This window comes from Salvelinus fontinalis, chromosome 17 (assembly GCF_029448725.1).
Source record: "Salvelinus fontinalis isolate EN_2023a chromosome 17, ASM2944872v1, whole genome shotgun sequence".
Classification (NCBI taxonomy): domain Eukaryota; kingdom Metazoa; phylum Chordata; class Actinopteri; order Salmoniformes; family Salmonidae; genus Salvelinus; species Salvelinus fontinalis.
The window spans coordinates 16225666-16250856 of NC_074681.1; the positions used below are offsets into that span (position 1 = coordinate 16225666).

Sequence of the window (25191 nt, forward strand, 5' to 3'; positions counted from 1 at the left end):
CCAGGGTCTCGAGCTTGATGACGAGTTTGGAGGGTACTATGGTGTTAAATGCTGAGCTGTAGTCAATGAACAGCATTCTCACATAGGTATTCCTCTTGTCCAGATGGGTTAGGGCAGTGTGCAGTGTGGTTGCGATTGCGTCATCTGTGGACCTATTGGGTCGGTAAGCAAATTGGAGTGGGTCTAGGGTGTCAGGTAGGGTAGAGGTGATATGGTCCTTGACTAGTCTCTCAAAGCACTTCATGATGACGGAAGTGAGTGCTACGGGGCGGTAGTCGTTTAGCTCAGTTACCTTAGCTTTCTTGGGAACAGGAACAATGGTGGCCCTCTTGAAGCATGTGGGAACAGCAGACTGGGATAAGGATTGATTGAATATGTCCGTAAACACACCAGCCAGCTGGTCTGCGCATGCTCTGAGGACGCGTCTGGGCCTGCAGCCTTGCGAGGGTTAACACGTTTAAATGTTTTACTCACCTCGGCTGCAGTGAAGGAGAGCCCGCAGGTTTTGGTAGCGGGCCGTGTCAGTGGCACTGTATTGTCCTCAAAGCGAGCAAAAAAGTTATTTAGTCAAATGTAAGGTCAAATGTAATAGTACTGTAGTAATAGTAGCAATTATAAGGTCAAATGTAATAGTACTGTAGTAATAGTGGTAGGCCTATACCTGCATATTAATGATGATCTAATTTCAATTAACAGCATATTACCACATATTACCGCTAGGTCCAATTTATATAACTGATCCGGTTAGTAGTATCTTGTAACATTTAAACAGCACCTGGAAAGCTATTCATATTGGTTATTGTTGTTCATTTACTCATCGATCAGGATCTGCCTGTCCATGCCTTTGCAATTCTGAGAATAATTATTGAAAATAAACAATTTATCTGTGTGCATGGTTGTTCCTTCCATCCGTGTCGTCAAATAAATCAGCAAATTACCTTGCATTGAGATCCTTCAATGAAATGATAGGGCAGGGAAGGTACCACTTCCAATTTATGGGTGCGGTTATCACACAATACCCACTAATAATCTTCTGTCTAAATAATCTTCTGTCTATAAGGCTATATAGGCTACAATCACTCAAATACAAGACCACATGATACTATTTCAGATTTACATCAGAAATGTATACTATTTTCTGTCTGTCTGCTTTAAGCAATCCGCCTTGTGGGGGCAGCCCTCCCTCTGAAAGTGGTGTCTTTTGGTTTCTCCCAAGATGATGTTCCAGATCCGTTTAAAATCTCCTGACTGCTACATCTGCGCGATGAAGTTTGGAGCGGCGCCTTACCGGCCATACTGACAGACGTGGCTGGAAATGACTATATTTTTTTGCAGAACACTTTCTGTGAGTAAATGTATTGAACCAATTACGAGTTTGGCGCAAATTATTTTCTTGGAAATTGGACTAATGGACAATCCTGCTACTGGCTGTCTAATCTGAAATCGGCCGCATATGTTCCTAAAACTACTTGCCATTATGATCCTTTCACTCTGGTGCAAGTAAAAGTTGTATTTCTCACGCATCGCAAGACATTGAAAGATACCTCATAACAAGACGGTTTGCAATATAAACGTTTGGAACGGGATGTTTTATCCCTCTGAAGTCATATTCTACATCGAAATGGATCAGGCGCCTCCAGGTATTTGTTGGATCTGTAATCATTATGCATATTATCATATTAATCATCAATTCCAACGATGATTGAACGTTGACATTTGGCCAGTTGTGCACACACAGGTGTCCGTGCTGGTACATTATTGTGTGTCCCCTCTATGGGCTTTGCCCAGACATGCAAAGTGCAATTCGCTGCTTGCCAATTACGTAATACTTTTTCTCGTGGACTTGCTTGACGCGGTGGTTTTGCTCTTTGTCTTGCTTCGTGTTACTTACGAGATATATCAAAATTAAACATGATATTTTTGGGCGTATGTTGGTGAAATACTCTGTATCGTATTATTATGTTATAACGCATCTTACCAGCGCGTGAACAATGTTGAGTGGAGAAGAAATTCCGCATGAAACGACTGCTTTGTTCCCCTTTCTCCTCTAGTCTACTGTAGCCGACCATATTTAATTCGTACGCAAGCACTGAAAGCCTACTAACTTGTCGCATGACTTATTTTCAAACTATCAATTCACGTGTAGCCTATGCTACTTGATGTGATATTGTAATAGTTTAGAATATATCACATCGTGTGATATTTTTTATTTAGTGGTCTCTATAAGCGAATGTGTGAATGACATGGTGCATTGGGCTGGTTTGTGTCAAAGAGAGGGACAATTCCTTGTACTACATGAACTGAAATACATAATTAATGTATCTTTATATGGGCTTTTATAAACTCTATTCCTCATAATACGGTATTTGTGTATTAGCCCCTAGGCTACTTTACATCATGACACAACCTCCAGAGTGATGGGCACTGTCACACATACACACACTTACACACCACACATACATACAGTTGAAGTCCGAAGTTTACATACACTTAGGTTGGAGTCATTAAAACTCGTTTTTCAACCACTCCACAAATTTCTTGTTAACAAACTATAGTTTTGGCAAGTCGGTTAGGACATCTACTTTGTGCATGTGTAATGGGTGTGAAATGGCTAGCTAGTTAGCGGGGACGCGCTACTAGCGTTTCAATCAGTTATGTCACTTGCTCTGAAACCTAGAAGTAGTGTTGCCCCTTGCTCTGCAAGGGCCGCGGCTTTTGTGGAGCGATGGGTAACGACGCTTCGTGGGTGTCAGTTGTTGATGTGTGCAGAGGGTCCCTGGTTCGCGCCCGTGTCGGGGCGAGGGGACGGTTTAAAGTTATACTGTTACATTGGTGCCGTGACTCGGATCACTGGTTGCTGCGGAAAAGGAGGAGGTTGAAAGGGGGGTGAGTGTAACGGGTGTGAAATGGCTAGCTAGTTAGCGGGTACGCGCTACTAGCGTTTCAATCAGTTACGTCACTTGCTCTGAAACCTAGAAGTAGTGTTGCCCCTTGCTCTGCAAGGGCCACGGCCTTTGTGGTGCGATGGGTAACGATGCTTCGTGGGCAACCTTGTTGATGTGTGCAGAAGGTCACTGGTTCGCGCCCATGTCGGGGCGAGGGGACGTACTAACGTTATACTGTTACACATGACACAAGTAATTTTTCCAACAATTGTTTACAGACAGATTATTTCACTTATAATTCACTGTATCACAATTCCAGTGTGTCAGAAGTTTACATACACTAAATTGACTGTTCCTTTAAGCAGCTTGGAAAATTCCAGAAAATGATGTCATGGCTTTAGAAGCTTCTGATAGGCTAATTGACATTATTTGAGTCAATTAGAGGTGTACCTGTGGATGTATGTCAAGGCCTACCTTCAAACTCAGTGCCTCTTTGCTTGACATCATGGGAAAATCAGCCAAGACCTCAGAAAGACAATTGCAGACCTCCATAAGTCTGGTTCATCCTTGGGAGCAATTTCCAAATGCCTGAAGGTACCACTTTCATCTGTACAAACAATAGTATGCAAGTATAAACACCATGGGACCACGCAGCCGTCATACCGCTTAGGAAGGAGACGAGTTATGTCTCCTAGAGATGAACGTACTTTGGTGCGAAAAGTGCAAATCAATCCCAGAACAACAGCAAAGGACCTTGTGAAGATGCTGGAGGAAACAGATACAAAAGTATCTATATCCACAGTAAAACGAGTCCTATATCGACATAACCTGAAAGGACACTCAGCAAGGAAGAAGCCACTGCTCTAAAACCGCAATTAAAAAAGCCAGACTATGGTTTGCAACTGCACATGGGGACAAAGATCATACTTTTTGGAGAAATGTCCTCTGGTCTGATGAAACAAAAATAGAACTGTTTGGCCGTAATGACCATTGTTATGTTTGGAGGAAAAAGGGGGAGGCTTTCAAGCCGAAGAACACCATCCTAACCGTGAAGCATGGGGGTGGCAGCAACATGTTGTGGGGGTGCTTTGCTGCAGGAGGGACTGGTGCACTTCACAAAATAGATGGCATCATGAGGCAGGAAAATTATGTGGATATATTGAGGCAACATCTCAAGACATCAGTCAGGAAGTTTAAGCTTGGTCGCAAATGGGTCTTCCAAATGGACAATGACCCCAAGCATACTTCCAAAGTTGTGGCAAAATGGCTTAAGCACAACAAAGTCAAGGTATTGGAATGGCCATCACAAAGCCCTGACCTCAATCCTATAGAAAATGTGTGGGCAGAACTGAAAAAGCGTGTGCGAGCAAGGAGGCCTACAAACCTGACTCAGTTACACCAGCTCTGTCAGGAGGAATGGGCCATAATTCACCCTTTTGTACCTGTTTCCTCCAGCATGTTCACAAGGTCCTTTGCTGTTGTTCTGGGATTGATTGCACTTTTCCCAACAACGTACGTTCATCTCTAGGAGACGACGCGTCTCCTTCCTAAGCGGTATGACGGCTGCGTGGTCCCATGGTGTTTATACTTGCGTACTATTGTTTGCACAGATGAACGTGGTACCTTCAGGCGTTTGGAAATTGCTCTCAAGGATGAACCAGACCTGTGGAGGTCTACCATTTTTTTCTGAGGCTGAATTCTTATGATTTTCCCATGATGTCAAGCAAAGAGGCACTGAGTTTGAAGGTAGGCCTTGAAATACATCCACAGGTACACCTCCAATTGACTCAAAAAATGTCAATTAGCCTATCAGAAGCCTCTAAAGCCATGACATCATTTTCTGGAATTTTCCAAGCTGTTTAAAGGCACAGTCAACTTAGTGTATGCAAACTTCTGACCCACTGGAATTGTGATACAATGAATTATAAGTGAAATAATCTGTCTGTAAACAATTGTTGGAAAAATTACTTATGTCATGCACAAAGTAGATGTCCTTACCGACTTGCCAAAATTATAGTTTGTTAACAGGAAATTTGTGGAGTGGTTGAAAACAAGTTTTAATGACTCTAACCTAAGTGTATGTAAACTTCAACTGTACATACATACATACATACATACATACATACATACATACATACATACATACATCCATCCATCCATCCATCCATCCATCCATCCATCCATCCATCCATCCATACATACATACATACATACATACATACATGCATACAGTAGGTGTGCAGGGTGAATTTCGCTAAGTCTAGTAGGAATCCAGGGTTTCAGCTTCTGCTGCCTGTCTTCCATAGTGCTTTTGCACCTGTCTTGGGCTTATTTTAAAGTTGTTAAAAAAAGAGGGAGCGAGAAACCCACATTTCCTCCTGACTGAAGTTATGTGCAATTCTGCTACAGGTTCCTGAAAGGTACTTCTGTCCTGTAGTGAAACATATCACCTTTCTCCTCCTCTTGATGTGGTTTTTTCCCCCCATCCCCAACCCCCTCTTGTCATTTTTGTAGAGATCCAGACGTTTTTTGTTGTTGTTAGTTTTAAAATGTATATGGAAAAGTTAAAGCTGCAATATGTAACTTTTCACATATAAATGTGATTCTCTACACTATACTTGCTTGTTTTGTCTCATAAACGGAAATTAGGAGAACTTTTAGAAGTTTTGCAACCGGGATATAGCAGAGCGATTTCTGCATAGTGCACCTTTAAGAGGGTTGAGAAAGTCTGAAAAATGAAATTGTTTTATATATATGATCATAACTTTAGAATCCTCCCTGAAGATGGATGGTTTATGGTTTGGGGCGGTTGCAGTTTGGACACTGGACAAGCAGGGGATGTAAAATTTACCCCATCCAAAGTTTGGTTTACATTTGCACTTTACTGACAGACCAGTGAAAATGGGCAGAATTTGCAGCATTTACATTTGCTTTAGCTTCATTGTTGGTTTTTCTGACCTGTTGAAAAATATGTCAAATCTATTTCCCCTGCAAGAAAAAAATATTAAAAGCATACTGGAGTTAGCCGGCTTTGTGTGTGTGAACCTACCCTCTTTTTCACTGACCGATCTTGTCCACCGTCTTTGTTTCAGAGCATGTGGCAGTCTGGCATGTTCTCAGTCCTGGTATGGTCGATCTGGGCCATTAGGACAGAAACTGTTATCAGCTGGGGACATGTCTAGACTTGTCTGGAGATTTGACAGTGTCTGGAGAGAGTGTGTGTGTATGGGGGGGTTGAATAGAGATGCACCCCCCCCCCCACTTGTGCTGAAACAGCTTTTTCTTACAAACTGTCATCCTGATCTGATCTCTTTTTCTTTCAGCTCTCCCTCCCAGGTCAGCCAAACCCATTACCTCCTTCATGAACGACAACTGCCTAAGGGAAGCCCCAGTATATCCCCTGCAGGATGCCGAGTGGTACTGGGGAGACATTTCCAGGGAGGAAGTCAACGAGAAGCTCCGCGACACACCTGATGGTTCCTTCCTGGTTCGTGACGCTTCCACTAAGACACAAGGAGACTTCACGCTAACGCTGAGAAAAGACGGGCACAGCAAGCTTATTAAGATCTACCACCGTGAGGGGAAGTATGGCTTTTCAGAGCCCCTGACCTTCTGCTCTGTAGTGGAGCTCATCTGGCACTACCAGCACCATCCTCTGGTGGAATACAACGCTGTACTGGACGTCATGCTCACACACCCTGTCTCCCGCTTCCAACAGGTAGGCAGTAGGCACCTCTCATCTGCTGTTTCAAGACGGTCTTCAAAGAATGCAACAGAGTTGAGTTGACATTTGTCAGGGAAGGAAATTTGCCTTTGGTTTCGTAACTAAATTGAAGACAATCATCATGCACAGACAACAAGTTTATGTCTGCTGGACCAGCCGTGAGTTTCATAAATGTATTAAATATGTCTGTCTGTATCCAGGATGAGCAGGTGAAAGTGGACAGTGTTGATGTGGCCGGGAGGAAGCTACAGGAGTACCACAGTCAGTACCAGGAGAAGAGTCAACAGTTTGACTGTCTGTACGAGGCCTACAATAAAACCTCACAGGAGATCCAGATGAAGAGAACTGCGATAGAGGCCTTTAACGAGACCATGCTGATCTTCGAGGAGCAGTGTCGCGAGCAGGAGCGTTATGGGGAGGAGTGTGAGAGGAGCATTCGATCTAAGGGAACAGAGAAGGACTTGGAGAGGTGAGTCTGGTAACTAGTCTGGTTGCATCTTGGTCTATCTCACATGGAATGTGAGACGTATGCTCATAGTGTGGATAGATGGATGTCTTTTTATTGTTTCCTCCCTCTGACTTGTATGCAGCTGTGGTTCAGCTCAGGCCAGTGGCACTACCCCTGACCCTTCTTTTGACCCCTCATGACCTTTGCTCCCCAGATTCCTGATGAACTATGAGAAGCTAAAGTCTCGGCTGGGGGAGATCTATGACAGTAAGGTCCATCTGGAACAGGACCTGAGGACCCAGGTCCAGGACTACAGAGAGACAGACAGGAGGATCAACAGCCTCAGGCCTGACCTCATAGAGCTACGCAACATCAGAGACGAGTACCTCAAGTACGTTACATTACTTCTATTTTATTCTATTCTATTAAAGTCACTGTTAATGAAAAGTAGCTTTTTTCAAACACTTGTCACTGACATTCATTTTCTTTGGTTTTCAGTTGGCTGAATCACGAAGGTGTGCAACAGAAACGCATTAACGATTGGCTGGGGTTCCAAGACAATAGCAGTGACAAGTAAGTATTTCACATTATAGATCTAAGTTGTTATAATACTTCTTAATTGTATTTAGTTGTGCTAAGAAATGCGTGTAGTGCTTATAACTGTTTAGAACTTATTCAATACTAATGTATAAATAGTATGCACACTACTTACTTATCATTTACGATTCTTATCAATTAAAGATTTGTTAAATGTCCTTTCTGGTGTGTGCAGCACCTACGTGTTGAAGGGCGAGAGTGAGAGACTGGCGCACCATGACGAGGGGAGCTGGTTCGTGGGCGAGCTGAGCAGGACGCAGGCTGAGGAGATGCTGATGGACAAACCCACCGGAACCTTCCTGATTCGCGAGAGCAGCAAGCAGGGTTGCTACGCCTGCTCCGTAGTGTGAGTGTCCTCTTCCTGTGAAAAAATAACAATATGTAATAGTCATGAAGGAAAGTAGACTTGGAAGAATATGGGAATACTGCTACACTGTTTTATAGGCTCTTGATAAGTTACTTCACTGTGATCCATGTTCCCAAGGCTTAGGGCCACTACACTGGTACTAACCTATATTTTTATTTTGTATCCTTTCAGTGTTAATGTAGAAGTGAAGCATTGCATGATTTATAGCACGCCACGTGGCTATGGCTTCGCTGAGCCCTACGACCTCCACTGCTCTCTGAAGGAGCTCGTTCTGCACTACCGCCTCAACTCCCTGGCACAGCACAACCAGGCCCTGGACGTCCGGCTGGAGCACCCTGTCCACGTCACTCCTGTCTCGTCAGCCTTGCCACACACAGCCACAGAGGACTGCCTGCTACAACAGACGGAGGAACACCACCTTCTACAGACTCAAACTAAACTACCCGCTGGACTCCCTGCAGCCGCTCCGGAGATGTAGATTAGTCAGCTGTGGGACGTGTTTGCGTACTGTAGCTATCCTATGAGGACTACTTGAGGGCGGACGTGTTTGTATACTGTAGCAACTTGAGGGCGGACATGTTTGTGTACTGTAGCAACTTGAGGGCGGACATGTTTGTGTACTGTAGCAACTTGAGGGCGGACATGTTTGCGTACTGAAGCTATCCTACGAGAACAACTTGAGGGCGTTCTTTTCTCGAAGAAGAATGTGTGAAATTTGCACTAGGATGATTCCAACGGATTGGTGAATGTAATTTCACTTAATTGGAACTTTGACCGGAACTTGAATGTCAGCTAGGACTTAGTTTTTTATAAGATTCTGTTTGCTATTTGTTTTTTTGTACCCATTTTTCACCTTTTATTTCATGGGATTTTATTTGTTTTAGTGGGCCTGGTCATCCGGGAGATGACTGACAACATATACTACGTCACAATATGTTGGTATTTGTCAGGTACTGTTTTTTATTTGGACTTCTAGGGTCCCATTTTGACAACACAAGTACTGGTGCTAATGTAAAATGAGATTGTAATACACCCAATACCTTTGAATTTAGAATTTATTTCAAAACATTTTAATTGTTGTGATGTCCATGCACGGAAGATCATAAAAGTGGAATTAGAATATAATGGTACAGAAAAACAAGATGGCTGACTCAGTGGCGTAGCTAGCTGTGGTATACATACCAAACATGTTCTGGGTATTTCAGTACATAGTCATGCAAATATAGGAACTGATGTGGCGCATCTTGACAGTAGCGCTGCTTTTTTTTTGTCAAAATATAACCCAGTTACCAGTTGATATGTACTGTATGTAGCATAAACTATTTTCTGGATATCCTTAGAATGACATTTTCCATATTGTATCCAATAACCAAAGCACTTGCTATTAGTGATAAAAGTATATATTCCGACCAGAAAATGACATTTATGGTGATGGCGGAAAACACCACACGTGCTTGATCAAAACATAAATTGAAGTACTGTATATTATATTCTGTTATTCAAAGTATAAGCTTTTTGTATTTTTTGATATTATATATTTTCTGAAATATGCCACAGAAGATGAAAGCTTGAGGAAAGTGCAATCCAACAGTATTTGTAATTTTAGAAATTCATTATTATAATTATGGGGGGTCGTCAGCTTTTGCCACAGAAATGCACTATCTTTTAATTGGTGGTGTTATTCATCTGATGACGTGACCTTTTAAGAACATTGTGTGAACTGCCAGAGATGCGGAAGTGTACATTCTGTCTCTATTACTTGAACTGTGGCATTGCTCAAGAAGAGCGAATAATATTTCCTCATGACATGTAGGCCTACATAGCTTAAGGAAAATAATAAATTTTGTTCTTGGCACATATGTCAAGTTTGAGGACAAAAGACACTCTGTATTGAGATACTGTAAAACTTTTGTGGTTGGTTTGATGGAGGGTGTTTTAGTCTTTCTTAAAAACTAGACAGGAGCATTGAGGAAGCTCCTGGGGCGACTTTAAGCAATGTGAGATTCTTAATTTTTCTTGCTGAAGACAATAAACTGATGAGGGTTTTGTTGAAGTTGTGTTGTCCTTGTTCTACTTCTTCCAAGTGTGTGTTAATGCAACCAATCAATTACAATATATATCTTATGAAGACATCACTATGCCTTTAAATTTTGCTGCCAATCCTACACACGAGGCGGGAGTGAAATCTCTCACCCGAGCAGCTGCTTATGGACAGATCATCCCCCCAGCCTCAGGACATTCTTTCACCTCTATAAAATCCTGGTGTGATGAGAGTGATTGAGAAGCGACATGGGGACATAACACATGAGACAATCAGAAACAGAGAGAAAAAAAAGTGGCGACATGGGTCAAATAAGAAAAAATGGATGAGGGTTTCCATTAGATAAGATAGCCACAAAGTCAGATTCTTCAAAAAAGCTACTTTGGTGTTATTTTAAGGTTAGGGTTAGAATCAGGTTAGAAGGGTGGTTAAATTTAGGGTTAGGGTTAGGAATCAGGTTAGAAGGGTGGTTAAATTTAGGGTTAAGGTTTGGGTTAGGAATAAGGTTAGAAGGGTGGTTAAATTTAGGGTTAGGAATAAGGTTAGAAGGGTGGTTAAATTTAGGGTTACGGTTAGGGTTAGGAATCAGGTTAGAAGAAAGGTTAAATTTAGGGTTAAGGTTAGGGTTAGGAATAAGGTTAGAAGGGTGGTTAAATGTAGGGTTAGGAATAAGGTTAGAAGGGTGGTTAAATTTAGGGTTAAGGTTAGGGTTAGGAATAAGGTTAGAAGGGTGGTTAAATTTAGGGTTAAGGTTAGGGTTAGGAATAAGATTAGAAGGGTGGTTAAATTTAGGGTTAAGGTTAGGGTTAAGAATAAGGTTAGAAGGGTGGTTAATTTTAGGGTTAAGGTTAGGGATAGGTTTAAAGTCAAATTTGAAAGCTGCGAAGTTCAACTTTTTGGGAGAAGACAAAATTTGCATAGAAATGTGATAGATCTTTCATTCTCATTAAAAGCAAGTTTAAGAAGCCAACCTGGTCTCAGAGCACGTAAATCCGAGATACCCCATTTAATATATGTTACGTTTGGTATGGCTACATAAGACAGATGGTTACTTGAGGTAAAAACGAAAGGAGAGTGGTTGGTCGAGGTGGGTGTATAACATGAACGTTTAGCAACCCAAAGGTTGTGTGTTCGAATCTCATCACGGACAACCTTAACATTTTCGCTAATTAGTAACTTTTAAACTACTTACTACTTTTTAGCTACTTTGCAACTACTTAGCATGTTAGCTAACCCTTCCCCTAACCCTAACCTTAACTCTTTTAGCTAACCCTTCCCCTAACCCTAAGCGTTTAACCTACCTAACTACCACCTAACTACCTAACCCTAACCTTAACCCCTAGCCTAGCTAACGTTAACAAGCTACAGTAGCTAACATTAGCCACCTAGCTAATTTGTAACATATCATATGTTTTGCAAATTTGTAAACATTTTGTATGTTTTGAAAATTACTAAACATATTGTATATTTTGTAAATTCGTAACATAATATCTCAAATGAGTGATGGAAATGTATACATACCATACGAAACGTAACATATACTAAATGGAGTGTCACAGATATACGTACAGAATAATACGAAATGCTCTGAGACCAGGTTGAAGAAGCAGTAGATCTGTTCTATGTGCACTATTTCTATGCTCCCCGGTTTTGCATACCAGTTTAAAACAGCTGAAAATACTATATTTTTGGTTATCGAAAAGCAATTTCACAGTGGTTTAGATGGTACAATGATTCTCTACACTATAATTGCTTGTTTTGTCACATAAACTGAAGTTTATGTGGCAAACTATTACAATTTTAGCAACCAGGAAATGGAGGAGCAATTTTTGCATAGTGCATATTTAAGAGAAATTGTGGGCAGGGTGGGCAGGGTTTAGAGAGTGGACAGGACAGCCTGCTTGGCGGGAAGGATGGACCAGATGCAGTGGAGTCAGGACAGCCTGTATGTTCTCACTGCAACCGTGCCAGCCACCATGAGCTGCTGCTGACTCACTACCAGGGTGTGTGTGTGTGTGTGTGTGTGTGTGTGTGTGTGTGTGTGTGTGTGTGTGTGTGTGTGTGTGTGTGTGTGTGTGTGTGTGTGTGTGTGTGTGTGTGTGTGTGTGCGCGTGTCAGTGTGTTCCTGATTATAAAGTGGACAGAAGGCAAAGCATCACGGAGACAGATTACACGAGACAGATTGCACAGGTTAATTTTGCACTGCAACACTGAGTGACAGAATGACAGCTCCGATTACACCTCCAATTTAACCCTTAACTTTCGTCCCAACTTCACTTTATCAGTTTGAGCCTAATAATCGATGCTACCTGGTTTGAACTCTCTGACTGACTTGACCTGAAACTGTCTTCCCGCCATAACCCTCATCTCTTTCTATCATGGCAATATTTGCACATTTGCATTCTTCCATTGATAATTCACGTACTGTTTTATTTATTTTTTTTACAATCCCTTGCTCTCTTACTATCACAATCCCCCCCTTCGAAATAACTTCAGAGCAAGGAGGGCTTGAGGAGAATGAAGTACCTTTATAGTCACACCTAAAATACTGTTTCCACTAGTTACCCCAGTCACAGAGTAAAAATGTTCTATATCGTAAAAAATAATGAAAACAAAAATTTGCTTTTTGGTTTTAAATTAAGGTTAGGGTTAGGCATAAGGTTAGCAGTGTGGTTCAGGTTAGGTTTAAAATCAAATTTTGAGCCGAGGAATATAAGAAATAGGCGGGGTTTATGACTTTGTGGTTTTGGTAACTAGTGACAACCCTAAACTACACCGTCAAACCTGCTCTCAGGCATTGGCAATTGAGCCAATGACGGCTCTCCCCTCTGTCTCTGTCTGCCTCTCCGGTTCCACACCAACCTGGTCCACCAATGAAACGGCGAGCTGATCTCTGACTGGCAGCCAATCAGCAGCCAGTTGCTATGTTGGTGGCAGACTGTAGCCCAGTGACTGACACGGGTGATTCTTTCCTTTCACCAGCATATATACACTTGGATGTTTTGTGGAAGGCATGAAAAAATGTGGTTAGTTATGCATACATTGTCTGTTTTGTAATACTGCAGAATCTTGAAGGTCCCCAAACATTAAACAAAAATTGTCCTAACTGCTTCATGACATCCAGTCAATGCTCACACAATTACAAAGAATAGGCTTATCCTCGTTATACAATTTGTTTTAATGTCATTTCAACCTAGTAAAAATCTTATTTTATTAACTGTAATTTTATTATATACATGCTTGCTTAGATTTTTACTTGTCTTCTCAATTTTATCCAGGCCTGCTGTGTATTTTATCACTACTGTGCACACATTGTTCCATTGCTGAACCGTTCTTGTTGCCAGTGTTGACTGAGTCATTTATCCTATTTATTTGGTATTATAAACTGGGTGGTTCGAGGCCTGAATGCTGATTGGTTGACAGCCGTGGTATATCAGACCGTATACCACAGGTACGACAAAACATGTATTTTTACTGCTCTAATTACGTTGGTAACCAGTTTATAATAGCAATAAGGCACCTCGGGGGTTTGTAGTATATTTCCAATGACTTGACCTGAAACTGGCACTCCGCGTTGTGTCGTGCATAAGAACGGCTCTTAGCCGTGCGGTATTGGCCATATACCACACAACCTCGGGCCTTATTGCTTAATTATAAACGAGGTAGTTTGGGTCCTGGATGCGGATTGGCTGAAAGCTGTGGGGTATAACACAAAATTACTTGTTTACTGTTCTAATTACGTTGGTGACCAGTTTATAATAGCAATAAGGCAACTCTGGGATTTGTTATATGGCGTTGCGTCGTGCCTAAGAACAACCCTTAGCCAAGGTATATTGGCTATGTACCACACCTCCTCGGGCCTTAATGCTTCATTATATTAGTCAAGTGACTGTCTATCCCAGGGCATTACTACCTCGGGGATCTAATTTACTTATAAATAAAATCTATAAGCAAACAATTAACTGTTTATAGACTACTTAGAATCCCTTCATTAAGTTTTACCATGAAGTCTTATATTGTCCCATGTTTATGTAACCTTACATGGTTGTTTTCGGCTTGACCTTTTGGCAAAAGCTACCTCTGGCATCTCTGGTCAGATAGAGGGTTGAGGCCAGACGTTCTGCTGGTTCAGCAGTGTTAGTATGCTACTACCTCCTGCTGACTGACCGCCCTATGCTTGCTAACAAACCATCCAGGGGGATGCTAATCCAGCAAATAAGATCTGTAGGAGCTAGTTTGGCAGCCAGGGGATCCATCTTTAACACACTGTCCTCCTCTAATTAAACCTCATAACCCTTCTTCACTCACCCTCATCATATAATTATAATTATAATTATTAATGTATTTATTTATCCAGGAAAATCCACTTACAATTGCCACAGTTTACCCGGGAGTCCTCTTTTCCATCCCAGTTACTCTCACGAGTCTCACCTGATCAGTTTGAGTCCACTTGCACTGAGTATGACCTCTGATTTAACTGCGGACCCCAATTGGCCCGGGCCCCCTCATAATCCTCACAAAATTATCTCACCTCTGTCCGTGAACAAGAACCTCCGTCCACCTCGACAGTCAACCGTGTAAAGGTGTTCAGCTCTGAAAGATTAATATGGCCACTGGGCTGGCACAGGGCCAGTGTCACTTGGATGTGGCCTGGGATTGGAAACCAATAGCTACATGCAGATGGCTGAAGGGCCGCTGGGGACTAATCACGGAGGAATTAGAGCTGGAAGTGTAAGGATGGCGAGGTCAGCCAGGAGGAGTAAGAGGATATAAGACCTACAGTCAGGCAAAGATACTCTACTGATGATATCCCTCACAAGGCCACAGAACGAACTGCATTTGATATTAGGGAGATACACGAGATACAAAACCTCACTGAATGGATATCAGGTGTACCCTGCACCTGAATGGATATCAGGTGTACCCTGCACCTGAATGGATATCAGGTGTACCCTTCTGTCCATTTTGCCATGGGGTTTTGTACTGTGCATTTAAATACTGTATTTGCGACATAGCTCATTCTAATATTTCTACTACTGTACAGTACATTGCATTTTAGTTACACTGTTAATTCACACTGTATATTTATTTATATACTGGATTCTTGACATAGCTCACTCTAATATATCTACTGCTGTACATATCATTCTTGTGTAAATTAATTTGCTGTATATATATGTAGATTGCATTTGGATTACTGTTACAGTGCTATTTGAATTGTTAATTGAATTCGTTCCGCCATTTCTTGATATAATTTATAATTTCAAAAACTTTGACATTTTACTGCATTGTTAGGAGCTAGTAACATAAGCATTTCACTGCACCAGCTATAACATCTGCTAAACTGTGTACGCAGCCAATAAACTTTGACTTGATGTATAGATTCCATTTATAAAGGGCTAACTAGTGGAGAAGAAGAGGGATTTGAAGATCTTCTTTAAATCGCATGAGCTAATTGAACCAATTTCTTGATTAATTGACCTTTTTAACCTTAAGGTTAAAGAGGAACAGGTTTCAGACACCGTGAACAGGGTTCCAGACAATGAAATCATCCAAATGTCCCAAAAATGAAAGAAGTAATGGGTTGGTGGGCTATAAATGTCCACCCTGTGTCGTCAGGCCAAAGAAAGTCTATTTAACGACAGTCAACAGGTTCAGGTTCAAAAAGTAAATTGAATCAATTCACTTTTCGTACAGTAGCCTATGTTCTACAAAAAACATTAACGAGCTTGTTATAGGCTTACTGTCCTGATTCTGTTCTAATTGACATATTTGATTAGCCAGTTGTTTCACACAGTTAATGGCCATAATGTTAATAGCTTCAGCACTAAGCAGGGGCTACAGGCAAATGTGCAGTAAGTGCATGTAGGGGCCATGTAAAGCCTCGCAAACCGTCTGATCTCACAAGCTTACATGAATGGTTCACAACCAATAGCGCAGCGGAAATCAGTCTGGTGGATTATATACAAGGCTAGGGTCCATGACCTCTTAAACCCTATTTTAAAAAATGTTAACACTCACTGTGTGCCCTGTCATTTAACAATCAACAGCACTGTGGACAAATTATAACCAAACTACAGAAAAGATAGAGATATTGCAAACTATGGGCCATGTCTTGCTTTTCCTTACGACCAAGTGCTACATGCAGAATTATATATATAATAATCATGTGGTTTTAACTCAATGACTGTGCCCTTCATTTTGGTAGGCAAGCAGGCAGCAATGCAGGCCTTTGGTCCCAACCCTGGTTATTTTTTGCATGTGCTTCACTTGCACGCTAAGGGCAATGATGCCATCTACTGGTGTTGACTTCATTTTACGTTTGGTATTTGCTTAGTTAGAGCTAGTATTCCATCCACTCAAGACCGTACAGTCGATCCAGAAAAAGATTGACAGATCTGTTTGCGGAAGTTGCCTGCTGGAAATTAACTAACTTGGAAACTTAATGTGGACTAACAAGCAACTGTGCAGGTTGGTGTATTATATTTCCTTTGTGTAGACAAGGTTCCATTTGAACAGTTTCGATTATTGTCGTGATTTACCATTCAAATAATAAAATGGTCTGACCCTATCTGTCACATAATTTAGCAGGCGCTAACGTTAGCTAGCTAACGTTAGCTGCAGGTATGTTTGCTTACCAACCAACTGATCTCTAGGGCGACGGTACACTAGTAGCCAGACTAGTGGGACACACCAATCGATCTGATGATGCTGTTATACTTTTTATACCGTTAACTAAATTAACATTATTATAAATCCATCTCGGTCTGGTTGCTAGTAAGTGAGGTGAACTAACTTCATTATTTTTGTATCCAAGATTTAGCTAGCATCCATAGAGCAAAGTCACAGATCAATGGTGGATGAAATGCTGTGTTTTATAGCAAATATGTTGTCATGAGCTGGTTGTACAGTTTGAACTAGTCCAGATGGTGGTGATGATATAAAAACAAGGGACCTTTTTGATAACTGATACATGAACAGTTATATAATGCATCACTTGAACTCAATAGAGGAAAGAATTCATCCCCTCTATTTCTTGTTCTCACAAACACAGTTGAAAACAAAAGCAACAAACAGAAGACCAGCATCAAATATTTGGCACTTTTTATCATAATGATGTTATTTTGTATTGTAACGTTATACCAGCTTGTTACAATCTCAAATGTAACATAACATACTGTATCATCTTTCATGTTTCTCGTGCTCTTCTCCCTAGAGTCAGATGATGTGTCCACTTGAAGAGTCCTGCACCATGAAGCAGCAGTAAGGGTAGACCGTGTCTGTGACACCGCCCCCGTCTTTTTCCCTCCCTGTGACTGAGCCACCATGTCCTCTGTGATGTTTCCACCTCGCTCACCACCTGGGAGCAGTGGCGGCGGTGACATACCTGCAACTAGTGTGACGACCCAGTCCGCTGAGCAGGCTCTGTTTGCATCGGACCGCTACGCCCGACTCATCCTGGCCCAGATGAACAAGATGCGCCTCCGGACAGATTTCTGTGATGTAAGGCTGCGGCTGGGAGGCCGTGTGTTCAGTGTCCACAAGCTGGTTCTGGCTGCAAGCAGCCCCTACTTCTCCGCTCTTTTCTCTGGGGGGATGAGCGAGGCAGACAAGGAAGAGGTCCAGATCCTGGGGGTGGAGGCACCCGTGTTTGAGGTCCTGCTGGAGTTCATATACACAGGTTCGCCCTGTCAGGAAATGTACCATTTACTGAGTGTGTAGTGTACACGTAGTGTGTTCATACAAAGAACAGTAATACATGATACAGATTTTTTTGTGTTTCTTTGAACTGAACCCGTCCAGGTATGATTAATGTGACGGTGGAGAACATGCAGGAGCTGATGGTGGCAGCAGACATGCTGCAGCTGAGTGAGGTGGTGTCTATCTGTGGAGAGTTCCTCAAGGGCCACATGGACCCGTCCAACTGTGTGGGGGTATACCAGTTCCTTGAGCAGATCGCCTGCATGGACATGCTGGCGTTCACTGAGAACTACATCCAGGTCCACTTTCTGGAGGTGCTACGCATGGTCTCTTTCTTCCTCCATCTCTGTCTGTCTGTCTTCAGATTCTCTCTTCCCTCTTTGCCTCTGAGGCTCTTTTCTCATTTCATCTCGTTCTAATCTGCTGAGGGTGTGTAACAAAAAGTGAATAACCTGTTACCACTGACATCAAAAAACAAAATCACATTCAAAACATCTGACCTTTAGGTGTGTGTGTCGGACGAGTTCTGGGGCCTGTCCAAGGGCCAGCTGGTGAAGCTGCTGCGGAGCGAGGAGTTGCGAATCGAGGATGAGTACCAGGTGTTCACGGCGGCCATGGACTGGGTCCTACAGGACGTGACCAAGAGGAAGAAGCATGTGGTGGAGGTGCTGGACCCAGTCAGGTTCCCCCTGCTCTCCCCACAGAGACTCTTCAAGTACATCGAAGGTTAGATGGAAAGATGTTTCCTCCTGATTTGTCAGGAAGGAATGTCCTTATTTCTCCTGATTTATCAATAACTGATTTTCTTAGATCATTTTATATTCCTCACACCATTAAAATGTACTTATCCCCAAACCAGTATCTTTCCCCCTGATTTTTATTGTTGTGCTGCTAATCGATGACATCATATCATTTCTCTGTGTAGGCATTTCTGACTTCAGCCTGCGGGTGGCGCTGCAGACACTGCTGAGGGAATACACAGAGGTCAGCAAGTCTCCCAAAGAGAATAAGATGTACAGCCTGTTACAGCCAGCCAAGATGAGGCCAAGGAGAAAGGCCAGGAAATACCTCTATGCCATAGGTAGGTAAACCTCAGTTCAGCACCTGGCCACCTTTATATGTTGATGACAACAGAACTGGGGTGGCCATTTTTGTTGTAGCATCTTCAGTGTAAACTCAGCAGATTATATGAGTACCAGCTCGATCCAAATTGAATTATTTAATGAAGTGATCCAGGCTGTTGCGTCACGGTTGGTTTCCCCTGTCTCAGGAGGCTACACTAGGCTGCAGGGCGGCCGTTGGAGTGACAGCCGGGCCCTGAGCTGCGTGGAACGCTTTGACTCATTCAGCCAGTACTGGACCACCGTGTCCTCCCTGCACCAGGCCCGTAGCGGGCTGGGAGTGGCTGTGCTGGAGGGCATGATCTATGTCGTGGGAGGTGAAACTCATTTTATTTATTTAACCAGGATAGTCCACTCAGTAATGAGTCCTGTCTGTGTGGTTCTGTGTTTGTTTGTGCGGAGAACATGCCATGTGTTTCAACCTGTGTCTTCCTCAGGGCAATACAGTTATGTTTCTAGTATTCTGTTTCTTGTCATTTCCCAGGGGAGAAGGACTCCATGATATTTGACTGCACAGAGAGATACGACCCGGTGACTAAGCAGTGGGCAGCTGTGGCCTCTCTCAATTTCCCTCGCTGTGGTGTCGGGGTCTGCCCCTGTCACGGGGCTCTCTACGCACTGGGTAAACTAACGAAGCCAAGGCCTTGATTGGGAATACATGCTTAATGTTTCCCCTCCTTGAAGTCATCACAGATCTAACATGATTGGACAGGTGAAAGCAAGGTTTCCACTGCATAGCTTTCACCAAATCAGTCATTTCAGATCAGTTATTTTTTTTAAAGAATGGAATGAAGAAATTAGTGTCCAAGAGTCTGTCACTTGGGTCTATGGGATAAGGTATTAATACCATGTCTCCTCACTGCTGTGTTCCTGCAGGTGGTTGGGTTGGATCAGAGATAGGGAAGACAATGGAGCGCTACGACCCGACAGAGAATAAGTGGGAGATCATTGGAAGCATGGCAGTGCCTCGGTATTACTTTGGATGCTGCGAGTTACAGGGTAATTCAATTCATACATAACAATACATAAAACATTTACAACAGAATATACTGTATCAATATAATGGCTTCTGCTGTCTCAATGACAGAATTTTTCTGAATGGCCGGTGATCATTCCCATCTCCCCTATATCTAGGCTTCATCTATGTGATCGGGGGGATCAGTGATGAGGGGATGGAGCTGCGTTCTGCGGAGGTGTACGACCCCATTTCCCGGCGCTGGAGTGCCCTGCCCGTCATGGTGACCCGGCGGGCCTACGTGGGCGTGGCCTGCCTCAACAACTGCATATACGCTGTGGGGGGCTGGAACGAGGCACTGGGCTCCCTAGAGACAGTGGAGAAATACTGTCCTGAAGAGGTGAGGGGGTTATGGTGGATTTATACAGTGCATTCGGAAAATATTCAAACCCTCTTCCCTTTTCCACATTTTGTTACGTTAGCCTTATTCTAAAATAATGAGAAAGCGAGAATAGGTTTAGACATTTTTGCAAATGTAAAAAAAATACAAAACATACCTTATTGACATAAGTATTCAGACCCTTTGCTATGAGCTCAGATGCATCCTGTTTCCATTCATCATCCTTGAGATATTTCTACAACTTGAATGTATGCCACCTGTGGTAAATTCAATTGATTGGACATGATTTGGAAAGGCACACACCTGTCTATATAAGGTCCCACAGTTGACAGTGCATGAGCAAAAACCAAGTCATGAGGTCAAAGGAATTGTCCGTAAAGCTCAGAGACAGGATTGTGTCGAGACACAGCTCTGGGAAAGGGTACCAAAACATTTCTGCAGCATTGACGGTCCCCAAGAACACAGTGGCCTCCATCATTCTTAAATGGAAGAAGTTTGGAATCACCAAGACTCTTCCTAGAGCTGGCTGCCTGTCCAAACTGAGCAATCAGGGGAGAAGGGCCATGGTCAGGGAGGTGACCAAGAACCTGATGGTCACTCTGACAGAGCTCCAGAGTTCCTCTGGAGATCGGTGAACCTTACAGATGGACAACTATCTCTGCAGCACTCTACCAATCAGGCCTTTATGGTATAGGCCAGACGGAAGCCACTCCTCAGTAAAATGCACATGACAACCCACCTGGAGTTTGCCAAAAGGCACCTAAAGGACCATGAGAAACAACATTCTCTGGTCTAAAGAAACCAAGATTGAACTATTTGGCCTGAATGCCAAGCGTCACATCTGGAGGAAACCTGGCACCATCCCTATGGTGAAGCATAATGGGGGCAGCATCACGCTGTGGGGATGTTTTTAAGCAGCAGGGATTGGAAGACGAGTCAGGATCGAGGGAAAGATGAACGGACCAAAGTACAGAGAGATCCTTGATGAAAACCTGCTCCAGAACTCTCAGGACCTCAGACTGGGGCGAAGGTTCACCTTCCAACAGGACAACGACCCTAAGCACATAGCCAAGACAATGCAGGAGTGACTTTGGGACAAGTCTCTGAATGTCCTTGAGTGGCCCAGCCAGAGCCCGGACTTGAACCTGATCGAACATCTCTGGAGAGACCTGAAAATAGCTATGCAGCAACGCTCCCCATCCAACCTGACAGGGTTTGAGAGGATTTGCAAAGAAGAATGGGAGAAACTCCCCAAATACAGGTGTGCCAAGCTTGTAGCATCATACCCAAGAAGACTCTAGCCTGTAATCACTGCCAGAGGTGCTTCAGCAAAGTACTGAGAAAAGAGTCTGAATACTTATGTAAATGTCTTTTTATTTTATTTTATTGCAAACATTTCTAAAAACCTGTTTTTGATTTGTCACTATGGGGTATTGTGTGTAGATTGAGGGGGTGGGGACAATTTAATCAATTTTAGAATAAGGCTGTAACCTAACAACATTTGTAAAAAGTCAAGGGATCTGAATACTTTCCGAATGCACTGTATATACAGCCTTGTTTAAAAAGCCACACGTTGTCACCATACCTCATCATAGCTTTATGTACAGTTGAAGTCGGAAGTTTACATACACTTATGTTGGAGTCATTAAAATTAGTTTTTAAACCATCCACACATTTCTTGTTAACAAACTATAGTTTTGGCATGACACAACCTCCAGAGTGATGGGCATAGTCACACATACACACACGTACACACCACACATACATACAGTTGAAGTCCGAAGTTTACATACACTTAGGTTGGAGTCATTAAAACTAGTTTTTCAACCACTCCACAAATTTCTTGTTAACAAACTATCGTTTTGGCAAGTTGGTTAGGACATCTACTTTGTGCATGATACAAGTCATTTTTCCAACAATTGTTTACAGACAGATTATTTAACTTATAATTCAGTGTTTCACAATTCCAGTGTGTCAGAAGTTTACATACACTAAATTGACTGTGCCTTTTAAACAGCTTGGAAAATTCCAGAAAATGATATCATGGCTTTAGAAGCTTCTGATAGGCTAATTGACATAATTTGAGTTCAAACTCAGTGCCTCTTTGCTTGACATCATGGGAAAATCAAAAGAAATTGCAGACCTCCACAAGTCTGGTTCATCTTTGGGAGCAATTTCCAAACGCCTGAAGGTACCACGTTTATCTGTACAAACAATAGTACGCAAGTATAAACACCATGGGACCACGCAGCCGTCATACCGCTCAGGAAGGAGACGCGTTGTGTCTCCTAGAGATGAACGTACTTTGGTGCCAAAAAGTGCAAATCAAACCCAGAACAACATCAAAGGACCTTGTGAGATGCTGGAGGATACAGGTACAAAAGTATCTATATCCACAGTAAAACGAGTCCTATAATCAGCAACCTGAAAGGCCGCTCAGCAAGGAAGAAGCCACTGCTCCAAAACCGCCATAAAAAATACAGACTACGGTTTTAAACTGCACATGGGGACTAAGATCATACTTTTTGGAGAAATGTCATCTGGTCTGATGAAACAAAATAGAACTGTTTGGCCATAATGACCATCGTTATGTTTGGAGGAAAAAGGGGGACGCTTGCAAGCCGAAGAACACCATCCCAACCGTGAAGCACGGGGATGCAGCATCATGTTGTGGGGGTGCTTTTCTGCAGGAGGGACTGGTGCACTTCACAAAATAGATGGCATCATGAGGCAGGAAAATTATGTGGATATATTGAAGCAACATCAAGACATCAGTCAGGAAGTTAAAGCTTGGTTGCAAATGGGTCTTCCAAATGGACAATGACCCCAAGCATACTTCCAAAGTTGTGGCAAAATGGCTTAAGGACAACAAAGTCAAGGTATTGGAGTGCCCATCACAAAGCTCTGACCTCAATCCTATAGAAAATTTGTGGGCAGAACTGAAAAAGCGCATGCGAGCAAGGAGGCCTACAAACCTGGGCCTCCTGGGTGGCGCAGTGGTCTAGGGTGCTAGCTGCGCCACCAGAGTCTCTGGGTTCGCGCCCAGGCTCTGTCGCAGCCGGCCGCAACCGGGAGGTCCGTGGGGCGACGCACAATTGGCATAGCGTCGTCCGGGTTAGGGAGAGTTTGGCCGGTAGGGATATCCTTGTCTCAGTATGTAAAATGTAATGAAATGTAAAAAATGTAATAAAATGTATGCACTCTACTGTAAGTCGCTCTGGATAAGAGCGTCTGTTAAATGACTAAAATGTAAAATGTAAACCTGACTCAGTTACACCAGCTCTGTCAGGAGGAATGGGCCAAAATTCACCCAATTTCTTGTGGAAAGCTACCCGTAACGTTTGACCCAAGTTTAACAATTTAAAGACAATGTTACCAAATACTAATAGAGTGTATGTAAACTTCTGACCTACTGGGAATGTGATGATAGAAATAAAAGCTGAAATAAATCATTCTCTCTACTAATATTCTGACATTTCACATTCTTAGGATCACCATTTTATTTTAACTGACCTTAGACAATTTTTACTAGGATTAAATGTCAGGAATTGTGAAAAACGGATTTTAAATGTATTTGGCTAAGGTGTATGTAAACTTCCGACTTCAACTGTAGATGGAAACACTACAACGCCTCTAATTTCCCTCAGACGGTTACTCTCAACTATGTATCCATTACTCCTTTCCTCTAAAAGGAGAAATGGGTGGAGGTGGCCCCCATGGCAGTGGCGAGGGCCGGGGTGTCCGTGTCAGCCGTTAACGGACTGCTGTACGCCGTGGGGGGACGGGCCTCCAGCAGAGACTTCTCGGCCCCCGTGACGGTGGACTCTGTGGAGATTTACGACCCCCACCTGGACACCTGGACGGAGATTGGCAACATGATCACCAGTCGCTGTGACGGGGGCGTGGCCGTGCTCTGAGATTGAGCCCTAGTAGAACCAAGGGAGGTGGTTCGGTGAACCCGCAAAACCTGATGAGTAGCCGTTTTCTTTTTTTTCTGGAACAAACGTCATTCTCAGACGAGAATACTGTTTTATGTCTGGCACCGTGAGATTACATGACGAGTAACCTTGCCTGAGATCTGGATACTTGAGTTAGCTACAGAGCTATAAATGCCAAAATGACTTTAGCTTAGGGGCAATTCCATGGTATCAGAAGACTCAGATTTTTCACTTTAAAATGTATGCCAAACAAATCAAATCCAATTGTATTTGTCACATGCGCCAAATACAACAGGTGTAGACCTTAGTGAAATGCTTACTTACAAGCCCTTAACCAACAATGCAGTTTTAAGAAAATACCTATAAAAAAAGTGAGATAAGAATAACAGATAATTAAAGAGCAGCAGTAAATAACAATAGCGGGGCTATATACAGGGCATACCGGTACAGAGTCAATGTACGGGGGCACCGATGTCGAGGTAATTGAGGTAATATGTACATGTAGGGAGAGTTATTAAATTGACTATGCATAGATAATAACAGAGTAGCAGCAGCGTGGGTGGGTGGGTGGGTGGGGGGCAATGCAAATAGTCTGGGTAGCCATTTGATTAGCCGTTCAAGAGTCTTATGGCTTAGGGGTAGAAGCTATTTAGGAGCCTCTTGGACCTAGACTTGGTGCTCCGGTACCGCTTGCCGTGCGGTAGCAAAGAGAACAGTCTATGACTAGGGTGGCTGGATTCTTTGACAATTTTTAGGGCCTTCCTCTGACACCGCCTAGTATAGAGGTCCTGGATGGCAGGATGCTTGGCCCCAGTGATGTACTGGGCCGTACGCACTACCCTCTGTAGTGCCTTGCGGTCGGAGGCCGAGCAGTTGTCATACCAGGCAGTGATGCCTCCCGTCAGGATGCTCTCGATGGTGCAGCTGTAAAACCTTTTGAGGATCTGAGAACCCATGCCAAATATTTTCAGTCTCCTGAGGGAAATAGGTTTTGACATGCCCTCTTCACAATTA

The 25191-nt window shown here is 42.9% G+C and overlaps 2 protein-coding genes across 3 annotated transcripts; both read left to right on the plus strand.

The window, feature by feature from the left end:
- The first annotated feature begins 1236 nt into the window (after positions 1 to 1236).
- Positions 1237 to 10074, plus strand: LOC129813802 (phosphatidylinositol 3-kinase regulatory subunit gamma-like). 2 transcript variants are annotated; one of them, XM_055866342.1, is made up of 7 exons: positions 1237 to 1640; positions 6209 to 6603; positions 6810 to 7078; positions 7272 to 7448; positions 7556 to 7630; positions 7830 to 8000; positions 8193 to 10074. In XM_055866342.1, the coding sequence occupies exons 1-7, from the start codon at positions 1586 to 1588 to the stop codon at positions 8497 to 8499; spliced, it is 1449 nt and encodes a 482-aa protein (XP_055722317.1). In that variant the 5' UTR covers positions 1237 to 1585; the 3' UTR covers positions 8500 to 10074. The 2 variants fall into 2 exon arrangements, with proteins under 2 accessions (XP_055722317.1, XP_055722318.1); XM_055866343.1 differs by having other exon boundaries at positions 1240 to 1345.
- Positions 10075 to 16326: 6252 nt separating this feature from the next.
- On the plus strand, positions 16327 to 24733 carry ipp (intracisternal A particle-promoted polypeptide). The gene is made up of 10 exons (XM_055866341.1): positions 16327 to 16533; positions 17281 to 17743; positions 17866 to 18077; positions 18270 to 18489; positions 18689 to 18844; positions 19034 to 19201; positions 19369 to 19506; positions 19761 to 19883; positions 20019 to 20239; positions 23932 to 24733. Exons 2-10 carry the CDS (start codon positions 17389 to 17391, stop codon positions 24154 to 24156), a joined length of 1818 nt encoding a protein of 605 aa, XP_055722316.1. The 5' UTR covers positions 16327 to 16533; positions 17281 to 17388; the 3' UTR covers positions 24157 to 24733.
- Positions 24734 to 25191: the final 458 nt, after the last annotated feature.

What these genes read in the sequence shown, in the direction of transcription:
- LOC129813802 (XM_055866342.1), top strand. Translation starts at nt 1,586, where the DNA reads ATGTTTTATCCCTCTGAAGTCATATTCTACATCGAAATGGATCAGGCG. An exon ending in CAAGACAATAGCAGTGACAA is followed by an intron (nt 7,631 to 7,829) that starts GTAAGTATTTCA and finishes TGGTGTGTGCAG; the next exon opens with CACCTACGTGTTGAAGGGCG. An exon ending in TGCTACGCCTGCTCCGTAGT is followed by an intron (nt 8,001 to 8,192) that starts GTGAGTGTCCTC and finishes GTATCCTTTCAG; the next exon opens with TGTTAATGTAGAAGTGAAGC.
- ipp (XM_055866341.1), top strand. Translation starts at nt 17,389, where the DNA reads ATGTCCTCTGTGATGTTTCCACCTCGCTCACCACCTGGGAGCAGTGGC. An exon ending in TCCAGGTCCACTTTCTGGAG is followed by an intron (nt 18,078 to 18,269) that starts GTGCTACGCATG and finishes TCTGACCTTTAG; the next exon opens with GTGTGTGTGTCGGACGAGTT. An exon ending in AGAAATACTGTCCTGAAGAG is followed by an intron (nt 20,240 to 23,931) that starts GTGAGGGGGTTA and finishes TTCCTCTAAAAG; the next exon opens with GAGAAATGGGTGGAGGTGGC.